General features: G+C 35.1%; 1 protein-coding gene across 11 annotated transcripts in view; it reads right to left on the reverse strand.

The window, feature by feature from the left end:
* The window catches only part of OSBPL9 (oxysterol binding protein like 9), a 169,965-nt gene that overhangs the window by 37,021 nt on the left and 113,510 nt on the right, over nucleotides 1-19,434 (reverse strand). For 5 of the 11 annotated variants that reach the window (XM_030870112.2, XM_030870113.2, XM_060305632.2 and 2 more), the window contains 4 exons: nucleotides 7,027-7,122; nucleotides 6,312-6,359; nucleotides 5,288-5,317; nucleotides 4,361-4,411 (listed from right to left, as the gene is read on the reverse strand). In XM_030870112.2, the coding sequence (XP_030725972.2) occupies nucleotides 4,361-4,411; nucleotides 5,288-5,317; nucleotides 6,312-6,359; nucleotides 7,027-7,122 (225 nt within the window). Of the gene's footprint in view, nucleotides 1-4,360; nucleotides 4,412-5,287; nucleotides 5,318-6,311; nucleotides 6,360-7,026; nucleotides 7,123-11,931; nucleotides 12,016-19,434 lie in introns of all 11 variants that reach the window. The other 6 variants (XM_030870111.2, XM_030870110.2, XM_060305643.2 and 3 more) reach the window with 2 other exon arrangements.

Raw genomic sequence — 19,434 nt, forward strand, 5'->3', positions numbered from 1 at the left:
AGTCCATACTCAAAAATGTAATGCTGCCTCTCACTATTATTTAAAAACTGTATATCTTAATCACAGATTGACTGATTATGCAAAAATTAATTCATAAGGATGATAAATTTAAAAAATTATACATATAGTGGAAATACTAAACCATGCAACTATTAAAAATTATGTGTTAAAAATTCATTCAAAATTCACAATTATTTATCAGGCCCCTACTTTGTGGCAGGCAACTGTTCTAGGCATTGAGGATACAGTGGTGTTATGGAGTGAATGTTTGTGGGCCCCCCCACCCCAATTCAGACAATGAAGCCCTAACCCCAGTGTGACTGTATTTGGAGTAAAGGAAGTAAATTAAGATTAAATAAGGTCCTAAGGGTGGGGGCCCAATCCAGTAAGTGTCTTTCTAAGAAGCGACACAAGAGAGCTCTCATTCATGCTCACTCTCAGTGTGTACCACCAAGGAAAGGTCCTGTAAGGACATGGTGAGAAGGTGGCTGTCTACAAGCCAGGAAGAAAGTCCTCACCAGAAACCAAATCAACAGGAACCTTGATCTTGGACTTCTAGCCTCCAAAACTGTGAGAAAATAAATTTCTGTCGTTAAAGCCACTCAGTCTGCAGTGTTTTGTTATGGCAGTGCAAGCATTCTAAGACAAAGTCCTCATGGAGATTACAGTCAGGTATAGACAGACAATAAACAGGATACCAAGTAAATCTGGCTAAGGATGCAAGACCATGAAGAAGAAGAAACTACTGGGAGAGTAGAGATTATTTTAGATAGAGTGGTCAGCAAGATCTCTCCAAAGAGATTTCATGTGGATAGAAATTTGAATAAAGTGAGGGTGTGAACCCTGGAAGTCTGGAAGAAATGCCTTCTAGGCAGAGGGGAAAGCAAATACAAATCCCTGAAGCAGAAAAAGCTTGGCCTGAGAAAAAGAAAACAGGCTGATGTTGTTAGAATGGTGTGATCAAGCAAGGTGAGGTGAGGGAGTAGTGACGGCTCAAATGACGTGAAGTTATGGTTAAGTAACTTAGATTCCATTCCAAGGGAGGTAGGAAACCAATAAGGGGATTTGAGCAGGCAAGTGACATGGTCTGATTTACATTTAAATTGTTTAAAAATACACAAAGAGTTCATATAGGGTACATATATATATAATTTGAGGGATGTATCTGTACATAAAAAGCCTTAACAATGAAATTCCTTCTGGAAAAAATTAAAAAGCCAAACTCCATTTACTTGATCCATGTTACCCATTCTGAAGGACCTTGAAATGCAGGTCTATTAAGCTGGGCTAAAACAGACAGGTAGCAGGTACTGACTTAACTGTAGAAATTTCTAGAAAGAAGTTTTAGTAACTTCAATTGTAACTCATTCCAAAGACAGAACATCAAAAATGTTCTTGTTGGGTGGCTAAATGGTGAGCTACTGAAAGAGGCTAGGCTGCCCTGTTTTACAACTATCTAAAGACCTGATTGATTTGTATAGATGATCCAAATAGGCCTAAACACTATCAACTCTTCTACTTCCTCAATCTTCTAGAGAAGGCACTGCTGAATCCCTAAAATACCTATCTACTCACACTGGGCTTAATATAGTTTACTGGTTACCTGTATATAAGCTTCTGGGTAACTGTAGGTGGCCCCAACCCACCCATGTAATTTCATAGTAAAGAAAACCAAAATATAACCCTTACCCCTTCTGTGCCTCCAACCCTATACTCCCTTCTTAAGCTTTAGAATGTATTCTGATCCACAAAAATAGATGGAAGAATTTAGACACATACATAGGAAATCAGGCATAGTGGTCAAAAATACCTAGAAAATGAACTTGCTCAAGCAGTGGAACAAGGATTCAAACCCAGACCATCTGGCCCTTAAGTTCTGACACTTTAATACTGAATCTGGCCTCAAAAGAAAATGATACTTCCCCTCACCCCTAAACTTGCAAGTTGAATATCCATACTATCTAAGCACAAATGCATTTTTCTATACTATTGTGTCATTAACAATGCTAGGAAAATAGTGTCCATTATTAGGCAAACAAATATATGCAATTGAATAAGTAAAATAGGCCAAATAATTAAAAACTCAAACATCATTTCCAAAACTGGTTGCTGAATTGGCTGCCCACCTGCTACTAGCCACTGGCTAGAAATACAGAGATACAGTCAATGGAAGAAACATTTTTTAATACTTATTTAAACACTAAATTATTAAACACTTATTAAACACTTAATAAACACTTATTAAACACTAAATTCTTGTTTCTCAAAATGTCATGCAATAAAGTACATATTTAGGTTGAATACACCAAAATTTTTCAGAAAAGCAGGCAATATCCATGAAATTGTTAACCAACCACAATAATCCAAAATGTTTTTATTCCATGAATAAGGAACAGTAATCAAAGCAGTGGTTTATAATGTATTGGGCTGGCCAAAAATTTTTCAGTTTTTTAAGTAAATATAAAAGACACATTTTTCATTTTCACCGAGAACTTTATTGAACAACATATTCACCGTTTTTTTCCACTACCTTCTGCCATTTTTCAGGCAACTTCCTGATTCCATCTTCCCAAAACTTGTTATCTTTTTGAGCAAAGAACTGTTCCAGGTGCCTTTTACAGTCTTCCAGGGAGTTGGAATTTTTTCCATTAAGAGAATTTTGGAAAGACCGAAATAAATGGAAACCCGAAGGTGCAATGTCTGGTGAATACGGCGGATGAATCAGAACTTCCCAGCCAAGCGGTAACAGTTTTTGCCTGGTCATCAAAGAAACAACATGCAGTCTTGCATTATCCTGATGGAAGATTATGTGTTTTCTGTTGACTAATTCTGGACACTTTTCATCAAGTGCTGCTTTCAGTTGGTCTAACTGGGAGCAGTACTTGTTGGAATGAATCGTTTCATTTTCCACAAGGAGCTCATAATAGAGGACTCCCTTCCAATCCCACCATATACACAATATCACCTTCTCTGGATGAAAACTGGCCTTTGGTGTGGTTGGTGGTAGTTCATTTCGCTTGCCCCACGATCTCTTCCGTTCCACGTTATTGTCCAGTATCCACTTCTCATCGCCCGTCAAAATTTGTTTTAAAAACAGAATGTTTTCATTACGTTTAAGTAGAGAATCGCATGCGGAAATATGGTCAAGAAGGTTTTCTTCGCTTAACTTATGTGGAACCCAAATGTCAACGCGATTAACATAACCAAGCTGGTGCAAATGATTTTCACCGCTTGATTTGGACATTTTGAGTATGTCGGCTTTCTCCCACGTGGTATAACATTGAGTGTTCTCAATTAATGTCTCGATTTGATCTCTATCAACTTCAACTGGTCTACCCGACTGTGGAGCATCGTCCAGCAAGAAATCTCTAGCACAAAACTTTGCAAACCACTTTTGACACACACGTTTGATTAGTCACAGCACCTTCTCCATACACTGCACAGATCTTTTTTTGCATTTTGGCAGTGTTTTTACGTTTCTTGAGATAATAAAGCACAGTATGGTGAAAATGTTGCTTTTTTTCTTCCATCTTTAATATTAAAATGACTACACAAAATGCAACAATTTTGATGAGTCTTTTTTTAAACGCACGCTGATATGACAGCTGTTACGTCAATCTAACAAAATTGGGTGTTTTTTTGTTTGTTTGTTTTGCGGTACGCGGGCCTCTCACTGTTGTGGCCTCTCCCGTTGCAGAGCACAGGCTCCGGACGCGCAGGCTCAGCGGCCATGGCTCACGGGCCCAGCTCCTCCGCGGCATGTGGGATCTTCCCGGACCGGGGCACGAACCCATGTCCCCTGCATCGGCAGGCGGACTCTCAACCACTGCGCCACCAGGGAAGCCCACAAAATTGTTCTGAATGAAGTTAAAAGACAACTAAGTGCTACTAGAGACATCTTATGGAAAAAAATGAACGAAACTTTTGGCCAACCCAATAGTTCAGTACTAGAAAAAACAATTTAAAAAAACACATCTCTATTGTACTCTTCATTATGGACGAAAAAACCAACTCTGCTAAAATTTAAATTCCTTTTTTCCTAAGAAAAACTTTTTTTGTGAAAGGTTTTGCAAAGTATGTCCCTATTTCAAGCAGTGACAATGGAAAGGGTGAGTCATTCAAATGTGCTCCCCTCCTTCCCAGCCACCATCACAAATGACCTTATCAAAAACAAGCACAGGCTGGCAAGGTAACATCTAAACATAATGGTTTTTCAATAGCACCAGTAACGCCAAACTATAACTTAAATTTACAGTAGAAAGGTAATATATTTCAGAACTGAGTATTTTGGCTATTAAAGAAAAAGGCCATATATTAAAATCCCATTAAACGAAAGTAATCAAAAATAAAATTTACTTACTTTAGCTATCTGCAGCAACACAATGCAGTGTTTAATTGATTCTACCATGCTCTATAAAAACAAAACACTGATTTTAGGATCTTGCCCCAAATGGCCATACAATGCTAAAACTTAAAATATAAAAGTCAGTTCAAATATACAGGGTTTAAGTCTATTCTACATAAAAAATACCCTCTCTGGATTTCCACTGGGTTCTAACATGCTGATAGTGTCAAATGAAATTATCATTAGCAATTCTATGAATTGTTTGGAAATACCAAAAAATTGTTAATTTATACTGAATAACATCTAAAGGGTCTTTCACCAGTTCAAACATAAAGTGATGTGAATTTGATTAACTTCCAAATTCTTAGATCGTCAGCAGGCAATCCCAATGTAAATTCCTAAAACGTCTGTCTATTCAAGACTTTCATGGAATTATCAAGAGTAAAGGATCCTATTAAAATATTGGTGAACCTGGTATACTACCATGTCTGTTTTTAAAATGCTTTTATCAAAATACAAATCTTATCAGTAGCCCATTATATAATGTCAGAAGGTCAGTACATCAGAAAACTCAAATCACAATATTATTAATTATATTATAATATTATAATATATATATAATTATAATTATATATATAATATTATATATAATATATGATTATAAAAAAGAATATACATTGTGCATGGATGAAACATTTTATCCAAGCGTCTCAAACAGACAAGACCAGAAACAGATAAAATGGCACACGAAGTCAATCCAATTAAAGGGATTATTCTATTCACTTAAATTCCTTTAGATGATAATACAATTCTTAAACACCCTTGTAAAAATGCATAAAAATTAAAAACTCAACTGCTCTTATTAATAATAGCAGCTTAAAATAGAAACATTTTACAGCACTTTCTAATGCAAAGCCAGAGTTTATCAAACATATAACTTACATTTGTTGTCTCTTTGAGAGTTTCAATTTTCTGTGAAAAATAAATTTAAACAGAAATTATCAGAAACACAAAGAGGTATCATTGTTGTTTTTTACTGGTTAGTCATTTAAAGAATTTTACCAAAATGTACTCATTACTCTAAATCAGTTCAGGCAGGTTGGGGAGTGCTTTTGGTTAAACTTTTTAATTTAAATCAAACATTTAAATAAAAAATTCAGACATTTTATGGATTACATCCTCAAATAAAATTCATGTGATTCAATTCAAGATTTGTAAGAATAATATAAAACATTCTTATCCCTTACCTGAAAACAATTTTTGTTTTCTCTATAGGATTCACTATGTGATTTTAAAATGCTTATTTTAGAATCACCTTAAACTTTGCAAAGTTGTTTAAAAAATGACATGAGACTAAATTCCAAAACTAAGAAGGTGAGCTAAACATGAGTTACTACTATTACCAAGTGTAAAAGAGACAAATGCAAGGCTATGGTTAACAGAAATGCAAAAAAATAAATGATGCTGCATCAGGAAATCTAGTCAAGGAGAAGAAAAATGTTAATTGATAAAAGAAAACAATATTCAAACTACAAAGTAGTTGTCAGAAACCCAAAGGGAGGAACTATAATTAAAGCAACATTCATTTTGTTCCCTCATGCATGGCTTCTGTTTTATTTTGAAAATTTTGCTGGTTGCTTTATTAATATCTGAAGTGACCACATGTAAATTTAATAAAATAACTTTCAATCTTCAACATATGGTACTTGAAGAGAAAGAACTTATTCCTAAAGGTGGTACTTACAAAAAGGGTATCATAATAAAATTTTCTGTTACTCTTTTGTTCAATTATGAAACCATACCAGAAATTCACCAGAAAACTCCACTTGAAATCTATATGGCATACTATCATAACAGGTCAACAGTACTATTATAGTAGTCAAAACACCGAGGTCCTTCTATTACTTCTCCAAAAGGCTCTTGGTTTCAAAAACTTTAAAGTCAAAATCATGATTATAGAAGTTACCTTTCTCTGTTCATCATCTTTGCAGTTTTGAAGTTTGTCATCAAAAAGCTACAGGATTAAGAAAAAAATGATTATAGTATCAAGCCTTTACTACATAGTACACATTTACTAAGCAAAGAAAAGCAAACATATTTCTTCCAGGGATGGTTTATACATGCATTAAATGTATAATTAATGTTTACTAAAATACAAGATAACACGCATTTTTTCAAGGCATTGTTATCAAGTCAGATTCTATTGAACTATTTTAAACAGTCAAGATCAATTACTCTGGTACAATTACAAGCAAAAGAAAACATATGACTTTAAGAACTTAAAATATCAGTTCAAACCTAAGTTTTTTCTGCCTTGTCACCCAAGTTTATCAACATTCCTTGTTCTTTCCAGGAGCTTTGCTTGTAATTAATTTTAAAGCGGGAGTTGAAGGAGACAATTTTAATAATGATAAAGGAAGTAGAGAAGTAAACTCTCTCAATCCCCCAACTCCCCCAAAATGAAAAATGGCCTTAGAAATCAAGCCACTTAAAATTTACCAGTTTCACACAACTTTTAAACAAAATATGAATCTAATCTTGTCTTATTTTCTTCTAATTATGTTTAGGTTAGCTTAAAAACTACTGAAAAACCAGTAAGGGTTGTAAAGTAACATCAAGCAACTATTTTTACTCAAAATCAAGCTCTTTATATAAATTCAATATATAATCAAATGCCATACCTTTAACTGTTCTATCAAGATTTGTAGGTAAGCATCAGCCTCTGTAAGTTTCTTATCAAAGTCTTGGACACTAGGAACAAATCCTGAATCCAAACCCTAGAGGGAAAAAAACTGCAATAAATCCCAGCAATGTCTAATAGTACAAAAGATACTTCACCCTTCATACATGACATCTCACTTTTCTAAATTAAAAATAGTACTTTTACATAAATAATAGGTCTATTTAAATTATCTAAATTCTCTAAGAATAGTGGTACATCAATCTCCTTCATGAACTTCTAGCACTGTTCCCTGTTCATCAATTACATATGCTGCTGTTCAAATTAGAATTTATCCTGCTTTTTCAGAATCATTTTCTTCTCTCCCAAAAGCCCCATAATGGGCTCCAAAGCAACAGTAATTTAGCTAAAGGTACATATACAAAACAACCTAGATTACCTCCTGTTTCCCTCCTACTTTTTGTTCAGTTCAATCCTCCAGTCCCTTAATCTCAACTTCATATTCCCACTATTTAGTTCTCCTGTTCCCTAAACTACCCCATTAGCTCTGATGTTTTCCTCCTCCTCCCTTATTTTTTTTAAAAAAACACGAAAACTCAAAATTCTCACCTCCTCTAAGAGGGTCCTCCCTAAGTGAAAGTGACAACACTTCTGTCTAAGTTCCCTACTCATTTTCACCCTTGGCATGAACACTACACTCTGGACATGGTGTAAATGTTTATTTATTTAGAGGGCCCACTTATTTCTCAGTTTAACAGCCCAGCATTTGCATGTCCTACTTTTTGTACGCTAAAAATTTTAAGTTCCAAGAGCACGGGATTCCTATGTTTTAACTTTATTCCAAAGAAAGTTTTGAGTTCTTAATCATCTTTAACTGAAAAATACATCAATCTTGAGTATAAAAGACAAAATAGTCTGAGATTGAACAAGGCTATCATCTTGCCATATCTGCATGCCCAGAAGTCATGGAGTTAAACAGGGAAATAAGGGTCGGGAACCACTATTGTCACAATCACAACCCAACCACAAAACTCTGTACTAAATGGGTGAAATATAGTGCTTCAACATACCATACTTGACTTTCAATTGTTTTATCTCTCCTGCCTTTTGCCAAAACGTGCTGATCATTTCACATTCCCCATTTTAGTCAACTGAGGCCAGAGTTCATTTTATATTAAACCAACACCTCATCTTTGCCTAACACTTTATCATTATTAAAGCACTTTCACAGCCATGATCTCAAACATCAGATTGAGACAGTATAGTATTATGGAAAAAACAATGGGTTGGCAAACCTGGTTTCTAATTGCAGCTCAGCCACTACCAAGATATTGCGTCTCTCTAAACGATTTTCTTACCTGCCAAATACAGGCATCCTCCTCCTACTATTATTAGTGTGGCAGCTACGACCTCTACTAAAGACTATAATTACTAACACTGTCAATTACTACTAATACTATTGCTGTTCTTCCCAAACTAAAATTCAAATTCTTAATCAAAGTATTAAAAACCTAAGTCCACAACTAATCTTGTAATGCATTTTGTTTTTCAAATTCAAAGGCAAAAAAACTGCTTTTTATTTTTACAAACATGTTGAGAAACTGCTTGAAATGAGTATTGAAAAACCCCTTTCCAATGAGAGATGTCATGTAAAAACAAAGTTTAAGAAAGAAAAATCATAATAAGCAATATAAGTAAAATCCAGATATATTTATAAAATTGTAGTTAAACATCTTCATTCTTAAAGATAACCCCAAAGACATCCTTTTAGAAACATTTACTAATGTAGAGTATGATAATAAAAGATGTGGAAAAGAAAGGATAAAATCCATCACATCCCAGAGATACCACAGTACTGTACTAAGAAAGTAGGGAGTGATTTCTTTTCAATGTTCCTGTACCACAGGAAAATTGGAAGGACTGCTTGGCTTTTTGTTTTGTTTCACAGGGCAATATAACATAACTATCAATAATTTAACTATAAAACCCAGTTAAAATCAGCTAAATACATTGTTCTTGCTAAATACTAAAAAGGTCAATGGCATATTCATAAATGAGTATAAAGGTGAAGGATCTAAATGAGAAAAAGTGATCTTCAAGAATTTTCCCTCTTCTGAATCCATTTAGAACTACCACTATAGAAATCTAATTAATATATCCTTCTGAACAAGTCACTATATCCGATTAAAAATCCAATAAATAAATGGAAAAAATTAGATATATATTACTGAGATCTGAAATTAAGTCTAAAACAACTCTTTGATGTTTCTATAATCATGTGAACCTCACCTTGGCTCTTTTGTCAGACCTTCCTCCCCCTAGATATCATCTTCTACAATGGTCCTTTACCCTTAAAACACCACACGTTGTAACATCCAAGTCAAAGATCTACTCAACAATCCATTTTTCTTTATGTAATGTATAATGGGAGGTTTGTAACAACAGTTATTAGCTTAAAGTCCCAGAACGGGCCTAAAACTCCCTTGCACAGTAACCCATAAGTCTTTGGTATACTTTAAAATAAAATCTACATATATAGTTTCCCATCTTAAATCAATAAAATAACATGTATGCATTTATTATTACCGTGGACGAGCAACTGACAGTAATTAAACTGTTTTCTCAAGTCTTGTAAGAATAATACACTAGAAGAAAATATAAGTTTTCACTACATATTGTGACTCAGTACACAGAATCAAGGCCACCTAGTCCAGCCTCCCACTCATATAAATTACTTTTATAATGTCCTTTAAAGTCATCTAGTCTTTACCTGAGTATCTCAAGAGAAAAGGAACTCAATACCTCCTAACATAAACTATTTCACAAAATCCCTTTAAAGTCATAACTATTCCTCTTTCCATTAAACATTTAAGATACAAGGCACTATACATATTCATATCCTTTTTAATGGAATTTTGTTTCAAAACAGGTCATAAAAATAGAATACAGTCCTCTACCATGTTGAGTGGTTTGTCTTCCTTTGAAAAGAACTCAGAACAGGCAGACCCTTTAAAACAGTGTGACTTCATACTTCTTAGGGTGACACTTAGCTCTTGAGAACAAGCTAGTTGGGAGTCAAGCAGATGTACATTCTACTACTCTGTACTTGCCTTTTTATCTAACACTTATCACATTTTATCATAATTAAATATTTAATTGATTGACTTCTCTGAAGGATTATAAACTCCACGAGGGCAGGAACTGCCATTCATTCAGCACTATACCCCTGCACCTCGACTCCAGGCTAGCTCATTGTTGAGTGAATGTGTGTTGCACTGATTGTAGCTTCTGGCAACTGCCGATGCCATGATACCACTCTTCTCCATGACCACGTCTCCCTATATTTCCCCTGCCTTTCTGTTCTCTTTCTCCTTCTATTTTTTTACTCCCTTTCTTTCCTTCTCTTTTGTCCTGCAGTAGCAACTGGTTATGTTGCATTTTTGGCAATCGGGACCAAAGAGGTTGCTGCTCCCTAGTTTACTATATTGATGATCCATAGTTCTAACTTGATGATTTCTGTATGAATTCATTTAAAGTTTAAATTAAACATGACTATTATAGAGAAATAGAGATAAAATGGTCTGTGATGTAAAAAAAGTTAAACTAGAAGAAACTCAATAGAAATTAAACCATAAAATTAGAAATCTATGTAAATAAAAAACCCCCACTTAAGTGGTGAGTATGCTAAAAAACAAAACAGTCTCAGTTTGCAAGAGTAATTTGCTAATTAAAGAAAGCTAAAGTATGTATATGAAGTCAAGAGTAACACATAATTCTGTATCAGTCAAGACCTATGTATCCAGATTAAATATATATATGTATATGTATATATAGAGACAGACATTTGGCCCAATTTAAGGGGAATTTCAAAACTATCTAGAATGATAGAAGAATATTAAACTGCCTCAAAACTGTATGTACTTCCTACTATCTTTCTAATACTTATGTTGAACAGCATCACTTTTCTCAGAAGGTACTTCAAAGCTAACAAATGTCAGCAAAATTAAATGAATTTCTATCAATACTTTAATCAGGACATTAAACACTATTTATACTTTATACATACACATAACTGAATACTTTACCGCCATTAAAAAGAAGAGTATTAAAAGGGATGTCTTTAATACTTTCTGAAGTACATATGAATTATACTTCATATGTAGCTACTTTGGAGAGACACTCTTAGTAAAACAGTACAAGAGGCAATTTTTGAGGCAAGGAGTGAAAGCTTTTAAAGTAATTCCTGCTGACAGAGGAAGAGTAATGAATAGTGGAGGTAAGGTGGGAAAAGGTGGTTTAAGGTCTTGAGGTCAGAATCAGGAAATAAGAAAGTTATGAGTAATTTAAGGAACTGAGAAGAAAAATGCAGAACAGGAATGGCTATGGCTGAATAACACTGTAAAAAGAAATTCACAAATGAGTAATCATTTTCATATCAAATCTTATTTCACAGCAAAAACTTAAAGGACTAAGTACCCTACACTCAGTGCTTCCTCCTATACAGGACAAAATAGTATATAATAAAAATATGTTGTAAAGAGAGAAATACAGAAATTATTCCACATAAGTCTCATAGAAAAGTTCAGAATAACAAGAAAACAAAATAAGTTAACAGTAGTAGAACTGTAAAAGGGAATAACAGCTTAAAAAGTTAACAAGGGAAAAACACCAAAGAAAACAAGACTCCTAATGAAAAATAAATGGCAAAAATCCAGACAAAAGTAGGTGATTTTTAAAAATTAGAAAAATACACACCCTATAAATAAAATCATAAAAACTCTGCAGAAATGTTGTTTTGATTAAATATAAGAGTATTTGGAAAGTTTATGTTCACAATTAGCTATTTGAGATGACATGCATCACAGATACGCTTTCATCCAATGAAAGAAGTATAGGGCATACTTACAATTGAATCACTTACAATTATTTTTGAAAATTCAAGAACTGGAGAGATACCAGAAGACTGGAAAAAAGCAAGTGTGGTACTGATCTTCCATAAAGGTAAGGAAAAGAGAGAATAGAAAGTTACTATGCTGTGCGTCTGACATCAATAATTAATTAAAGGAACTATAAGAGAAACATCTGTAGCTATACAGAGGAAAAGTAGGTACATGAGCAGCAAGTGGCAAGTTGAAAAATAAACAGATAAATAAACATTATGCCAAACTTAATGGTTTTTCTGTTCCTTAGAAATTTATTAGCAAATTAAGTTTTTTGAGAAATAACACCATTTTGTCTCCTTACCAAATGACTCAAAAGTTGCTTTAATGATGAAAAAAGTATATTAAAGAAACCAAAAATATTAGTAAGACCATGATTTTATGTGGGGTATACTAACATGTGATTTCCTTGGATTACTGAAAATTTGGAAACATTTATAATCTGCTGTCTCCGAGGTTTACTCACTTCAGCTAAAGGAAAACAGAATTTAGAGATATAGAAAAGTTATGAGAGTAAGAATTTCCCCTATTTTTAACGCTAAGGAACACTCAACTACCAATTCATTTGGAGTAAAGATTATCAATTCAAAAACGTCCATAAAATTGAGCCTATTACTAAACTCTTTACTCCGATGTAACTTCAGGAAGGTATTTTCCATCTAAGTCAATGTCCTGATAATCTAAGGCTCCAAAATAGGGTCTCTATTTTCAAAATGGTAGCTATAGTTATCTTATCAACAACTGCTTAGGTACCCCAAGAATGCCAAAAAAGATAAGGCCTTTTTCCATAGTTCTAAATGAACAGTACTAACACCATGGATTCACCACGGATGCACAGTATAGTAATTTTTTTCCCAGAATATTAGGTCCTCTGCTAGATACTTTATATTATTTATTTCATTATTATAACATACATAGTAAGGTAGATAGATATTAACCCTATTTCATAAGTGCTTTCCCAAATCATCCAGCTGGGTTTTTTTTAAATTGAGATTTCAACCCAGCCCTTCGATTTCAAATCCATTACACTTCTCTATTAAATCACAATGATATTTGAAAAGAATTCATGGCATAAGAGACTAAAATTTAATCTAAAAAATGCCTGAAGGAGCCCAGTATACCAAAAATGAACACCAGCTTTAAGGTCAGACTGATCTAGTTTTAAATCCTGAATCTGCAAGTCCCTAACTAATTACCTACATGATCTGGCCAAGTTACCTTCTCTACATCCTTTTCCTTATCCACGGATGAACACAATAATAAACCACTCAAAGTTGTTGGATAGATGAAATGAAAGAATATGCATAAAGTAACACAGTAGTGGGTGTTCTATTTCCTCTCCACAATGTGGAATTGAAAATAACCAGGATTCACCACTGTATCCAAGTCCCTAAACTAGTGCCTAACGGACAGAAAAGGTCCTCAATGAATATTTGATGGATTAAAAACAAAATGAATTAACAACTAGGTAATACACAAAACATACGCAATTTTAATAGAGAAGTATAATCAAGAAAAGGATACAAGCGTAGGTTAAACTGTATTTAACATTCCTTTAAAAAAGGAATACAAACAGTAAGCTGATGAACTCAAGAAAATAAATAGTAATAAAAAAGGTATGAAGAACAAACAAGTGATAAAATACAGTCTTGCAAAACAGATCAAAAACAAAATTCCCTATAAGATGTTCAGAAAAGTATCAGGTATTATGCCTGAACCACAAAAGGTAAACTGTACTCAATTATTACCTTGGTACCAAAGAGTCAAACAATATAAAGAAAGCCCCCCTTTTCCATAAAATAATCTGATTTTTGAAAATCCGTTAGTTCTTTGAAAAATAAAATTGTTTTTACCTTTAAATTTACAAAGAAAATAGCTTCTCTTAAAACAAAAAACACCACAAATCTGAATTGCTCATATACTTGGGACAGAAAACAGCTGCCTTGTCAAACAGGAATCAGGTACAGACATGGGTGCCAAAATTCCTTAGCTTTATTATAACTCTTAGCACAACTGCTTACTCTTCGTGATCTCTCTTCATCTAATACTGGCAGCGTTAGGTAACCTTTTGACTTACAGAACAAAACACTTATATTGATTCCATAAAGTGATTTGGCTACTCAAACAACTGCACAGGCAAGGTTTGGGATTTTGTACCGTTTTCCTCTATTTAACTCACTGACAGCTTGTCTTTCCAAATGACTCTCCCAATTTATTCAGTAAAGTCACATGGAGCTTCCCTGGTGGTGCAGTGGTTAAGAATCCACCTGCCAAGGCTGGGGACATGGGTTCGAGCCCTGGTCTGGGAGGATACCACATGCCGCGGAGCAAGTAGGCCCATGCATCACAACTACTGAGCCGGCACTCTACAGCCCGTGAGCCACACTACTGAGCCCACGTGCCACAACTACTGAAGCCAGCGCGCCTAGAGCCCGTGCTCCGCAACGAGAGGCCACCACAATGAGAAGCCCACGCACTGTAACAAAGTAGCCCCCGCTCACCACAACTAGAGAAAGCCCCATGCGCAGCAACGAAGACCCAACGCAACCAAAAATAAATACATAATAAATATAAAAAATATTGAAGTCATACGAAAAGTTATTGCCAAAAGTAAATAAAACAAACAAAAACCTGAAGTTTGTAAACTGCGTGACCATTACCTAGTTTGTCTGGGATATCCCTAGTTATGTCTGTTGTATCAACAAAATTATTAGCAGCCTCCTTCACTCTCAAAGTGCCCCAGTTTGGACAATATATGTTCTCTCTCTCTATAAAGGTTGTAACTAGCATTTTAGAGATATAAAAGTCTGGAAGGCATACAGGATTGCCTCGAGATTTCAGAATGCAGCAAATTACTTTAAAAAAAATCTAAACTGAAATAGTTTACAGCCTCTGAATGTAGAAAGCAAATTACAAAAGTAAAATAAACACCAGAATTCACGTCAATTAATAGTGGTTGAGGGCATACCTTATTCTAGATAAATAGAGACATGAACAATAAAGAAGTTACATTTTGAAAAGTTATTTTATTCACACACGTGCACGGCACACACACACACCTGAAATAAAACACATGAAACAAAACACATGAGATGCAGATGTTATTCCTAGGGAGTGCAATTGAGAAAGAGGGGCATTTAAGACAGGGACTCTTAATTTTTACTTTATACATTCATAACGTCTGATTTTTAAAAGTATCTATTTACTTAAATTCAAAAACTTTATGTAAAAGGATTCAGAAACTGTGCAGGTTATAAATATGATTCAAAAATTTTATAACTGTTTTAGCTTGCAAAATCATCAGCATTATTATTTTAAAATTATCTACCAAACCCTAAAATGACTTGAGAGAGTAAATTTGGCAATGCTGAAGCTGCTCAGATACACCTTTCCAAGCAAAATAAAATACAGCATAAAAAGCTTATAACATTATTTACAGATAAAGTACAAACTAGCAAAAACAAAAAACAAAAAAACCCATGCACTTGAAAATTAGCAATCACCGCTATACTGGAATAAATGCTGAGAAGAAAAATGGCCAGTAAAACAAAGTAGAATACCTAATTTTCTTCCCACATCCTTCCTGCCAATTCCATGGTCATGAGTCAACATTCAAAAAAGCAAACTCATAAAAAACAAAAACACCTATTACATGACCCCCCCCAACAAAGCACTGTTTGACCATGTGGTTTCGGCAATCAGCCAAAGCTTTTCTTTTTCATATACTGGTGGGTCAGGCTACTGACAGTATCTTTTTTAAAATTAAAAGTCTTGGGTTAAGTCATTCCAGGATCTTAAATAAGCTCTGAGCTGCTTACTAGAGGGGATGCAAAAAATACATTCTTCCCGTTCCCAACCTCAGATTACTGCCTGTCATTCAGCTTCACAGCATTTTTTTTTTAAACGTCTTTACTGGAGTGTAATTGCTTTACAATGGTGTGTTAGTTTCTGCTGTATAACAAAGTGAATCAGCTATACGTATACATATATCCCCATATCTCCTCCCTCCTGTGTCTCCCTCCCACCCTCCCCATCCCACCCCTCTAGGTGGTCACAAAGCACTGAGCTGATCTCCCTGTGCTATGCGGCTTCTTCCCACTAGCTAGCTATTTTACATTTGGTAGTGTATATATGTCCATGACACTCTCTCACTTCGTCCCAGCTTACCCTCCCCCTCCCCGTGTCCTCAAGTCCATTCTCTACATCTGCATCTTTATTCCTGTCCTGCCACTAGGTTCACCAGGACTTTTTTTTTTTAAGATTCCATATATATGTGTTAGCATACGGTATTTGTTTTTCTCTTTCTGACTTACTTCACTCTGTATGACAGACTCTAGGTCCATCCACCTCACTACAAATAACTCAGTTTCGTTTCTTTTTATGGCTGAGTAATATTCCATTGTATATACGTGCCACACCTTCTTTATCCATTCATCTGTCCATGGACACTTAGGTTGCTTCCATGTCCTGGCTATTGCAAATAGTGCTGCAGTGAACATTGTGGTACATGACTCTTCCTGAATTATGGTTTTCTCAGGGTATATGCCCAGTAGTGGGATTGCTGGGTCATATGGTAATTCTATTTTTAGTTTTTAAAGGAACCTCCATACTGTTCTCCATAGTGGCTAGATCAATTTACATTCCCACCAACAGTGCAAGAGGGTTCCCTTTTCTCCACATCTTCTCCAGCACTTATTGTTTGTAGATTGTTTGATGATGGCCATTCTGACCGGTGTGAGGTGAGGTGACACCTCGTTGTGGTTTTGATTTACATTTCTCTAATGATTAGTGATGTTGAGCATCCTTTCATGTGTTTGTTGGCAATCTGTATATCTTCTTTGGAGAAATGTCTATTTAGGTCTTCAGCCCATTTTTGGATTGGGTTGTTTGTTTTTTTGATATTGAGCTGCATGAGCTGCCTGTATATTTTGGAGATTAATCCTCTGTTAGTTGCTTCATTTGCAAATATTTTCTCCCATTCTGAGGGTTGTCTTCTCGTCTTGTTTATGGTTTCCTTTGCTGTGCAAAAGCTTTTAAGTTTCATTAGGTCCCATTTGTTAATTTTTGTCCTTATTTCCATTTCTCTAGGAGGTGGGTCAAAGCTTCACAGCATTTTGAAAAGCAAAAACTCTCACTGTTTTCAAGAGTCCACCAAAAACGGAAGTTTTAGAAAGTTTTATGCAAATCTGCTCTACATATAATGAGGGAAAAAATCACATTAAACACATGAATTCTTAAGCTTAATGTTTTAATAGTTCAAGTTTTGAAATAACTGCAGAATTCTCATACTCATTCATAATACCTGAAAATTTGATTACGAAATGTTTTCACAAAGAAAACCTAATATATTCCTCTAACAAAACTGGATCTCTCTACGTAGGAAAATATAACAAACTGAAAATGAAACACCCAAGGGAAGTTAAATGATAAGCTAGTCAGGCCAACAGACAATCAGTACTAAATGGCTTATTTCTCACACAAAACAACCAAACAAAATAGAACAAAAACAACCCTGAATTGGAAAGAACAGATTCTGTAACTGGTTTGGCATTTATCCCTTAAAAATCATATATGCTGAAGCAGTTTTTGTATATCTAATTTTAGCTGCCAGTGAACATCAAACAGAAGGAAACAGGTTGTTTTTGCTAAGGCTGTTAAAAGTGCAGTACAAAATTACCCTGATTTACCCTGATTACCCTAATTGTTGTCAGAAATCTATCAAAATGGTCTAAAATATGATTAGAATATATGCCCGACAGGACAGGACTCTTTTTGTTCTCTACTGTATCCTCCAGGCTAGTGTTTGTTTTCTAGCAAATGCTCGATAAAATTTTTGTAAATGAATGAAGAAATTCTGAAATGTACCTACCTGTTAGGATTTAAACATAAAAAAAAACAATCAAATAAGTTCTTACAGATTATAAACCAGAGTACTCAGGAAAAAAATCACAAATAACATTTAATTATTCTTAATGATTTATTATATTACAAGTATGGATGCTGAAAATTTTTAAGGCTAATTGAAAGTTTTTAAGAAAAGAGAAATTGAACAGGAGGAAAGACATTGTACCACCCAGGCAGTACAAGAAGCAAGACCAGCTGAACAACTGAAACAAACTTCTAGAAACTCATTCTCTCCCGCCAAGTCTCATGAGCACAGTTTTATACATACTACTCTGGGCTTAGAATTCAGTGTTACAGTAATGGTTTATTCACTGGGTGTTTTTTACGACTATGACAACATTGTGCTGGATGCTTTGGACATGCCAAGATGAAGCAGATACAGATCACACCCTAAGCGTTTCAAACGTGTAGCAGGAGATAAAATCTGTCTACAAATAACTGATTCAAGCATGGTAGATTAAGTGTTATGAGAAAGATACTAAGAGATTCAAAGGAGAAAGTTAAGGGGATGAAAAAAGCTTCACAGAGGTAGCATTTTAGAGTGCAGGATTCTGACAGTAATGGGGAGGGGGAAATTATTAACAGTAGTGGGCAAGGGAGGGAAACATCATAATCAGATGGGATTTTTGAACTCTTTAACCAAGTGACTAGAGAAATGAGGGCAGGGTTAAGGAAACTAACAAGGGATGCTGAGGTACCCAAGAATTAGGAACAGCAAGAAGCCTTCACCACTCCCAAGCCTGAAGGAACAAGGAGCGAAACAATGTAAATCGAAGTAGGCTCAAAGGACGCTCTAGTTGTAACCACTGCTACAAATGCATGGAAGCAGAGAAAGAGGACTAAATACCCCAAAGCTTCTCTCTTTTCTTCCTTCTATCTTCCCCTCCCATTGGCTAAACCCTACGAGAAGCCAGAGGATAAAGAACTCCAGATGACACAGGCTGTAAAGGTCAGCCTCCTGAAGCAGGGAGTAGAGAGGGGCATAGAATGAATCTGCAGGAAAATGGAGAATAACCAGAAAAGCTATCTTCCCAGACTCAGGAACCAGTATATAAGCACAAAGAGAGACTGGAAAGCACAAGGAATCCAAATAAGGAATGATATTCTCTTGGAGAAGTATGTAAGATGCTATTTTTCAGATCTGGGTACTGAATCTGAAAGGAAACCAAAATTAGTGCCTGAACTGAAAAAATTACTGGGACTTGGAGAGTGAGGTGAGCAGTGAATGAATAGCAGCATCAGAGTAGCACTCCAGTTCTCTCTAGAGCTAATAAAAGAGCAAGAATCATAGGCTGTAGTCCTAGTTATTCTAATCTCTAACTGTGTGACCTTGGCCAAGTCATTTGTCTTCTCTGAAACTGTTTTCTCCATTATAAAAATAGGTAGAAGCCGAATTAAAACTTTAAGATCCCTTCCAGTTCTCAGATTCTGTGAAGCCAGTATATCCAGGTAAATGACCATATTCACCAGGTGAGTAAGTGGGGTCCACTTACTTTCTAAAAAAATTAATTTCATTTAAATAAAGACAATAAGAACTTACAGGTTGTAACTGCAGCCAGGTCCTC

This window comes from Globicephala melas, chromosome 1 (assembly GCF_963455315.2).
Source record: "Globicephala melas chromosome 1, mGloMel1.2, whole genome shotgun sequence".
Taxonomy (NCBI): domain Eukaryota; kingdom Metazoa; phylum Chordata; class Mammalia; order Artiodactyla; family Delphinidae; genus Globicephala; species Globicephala melas.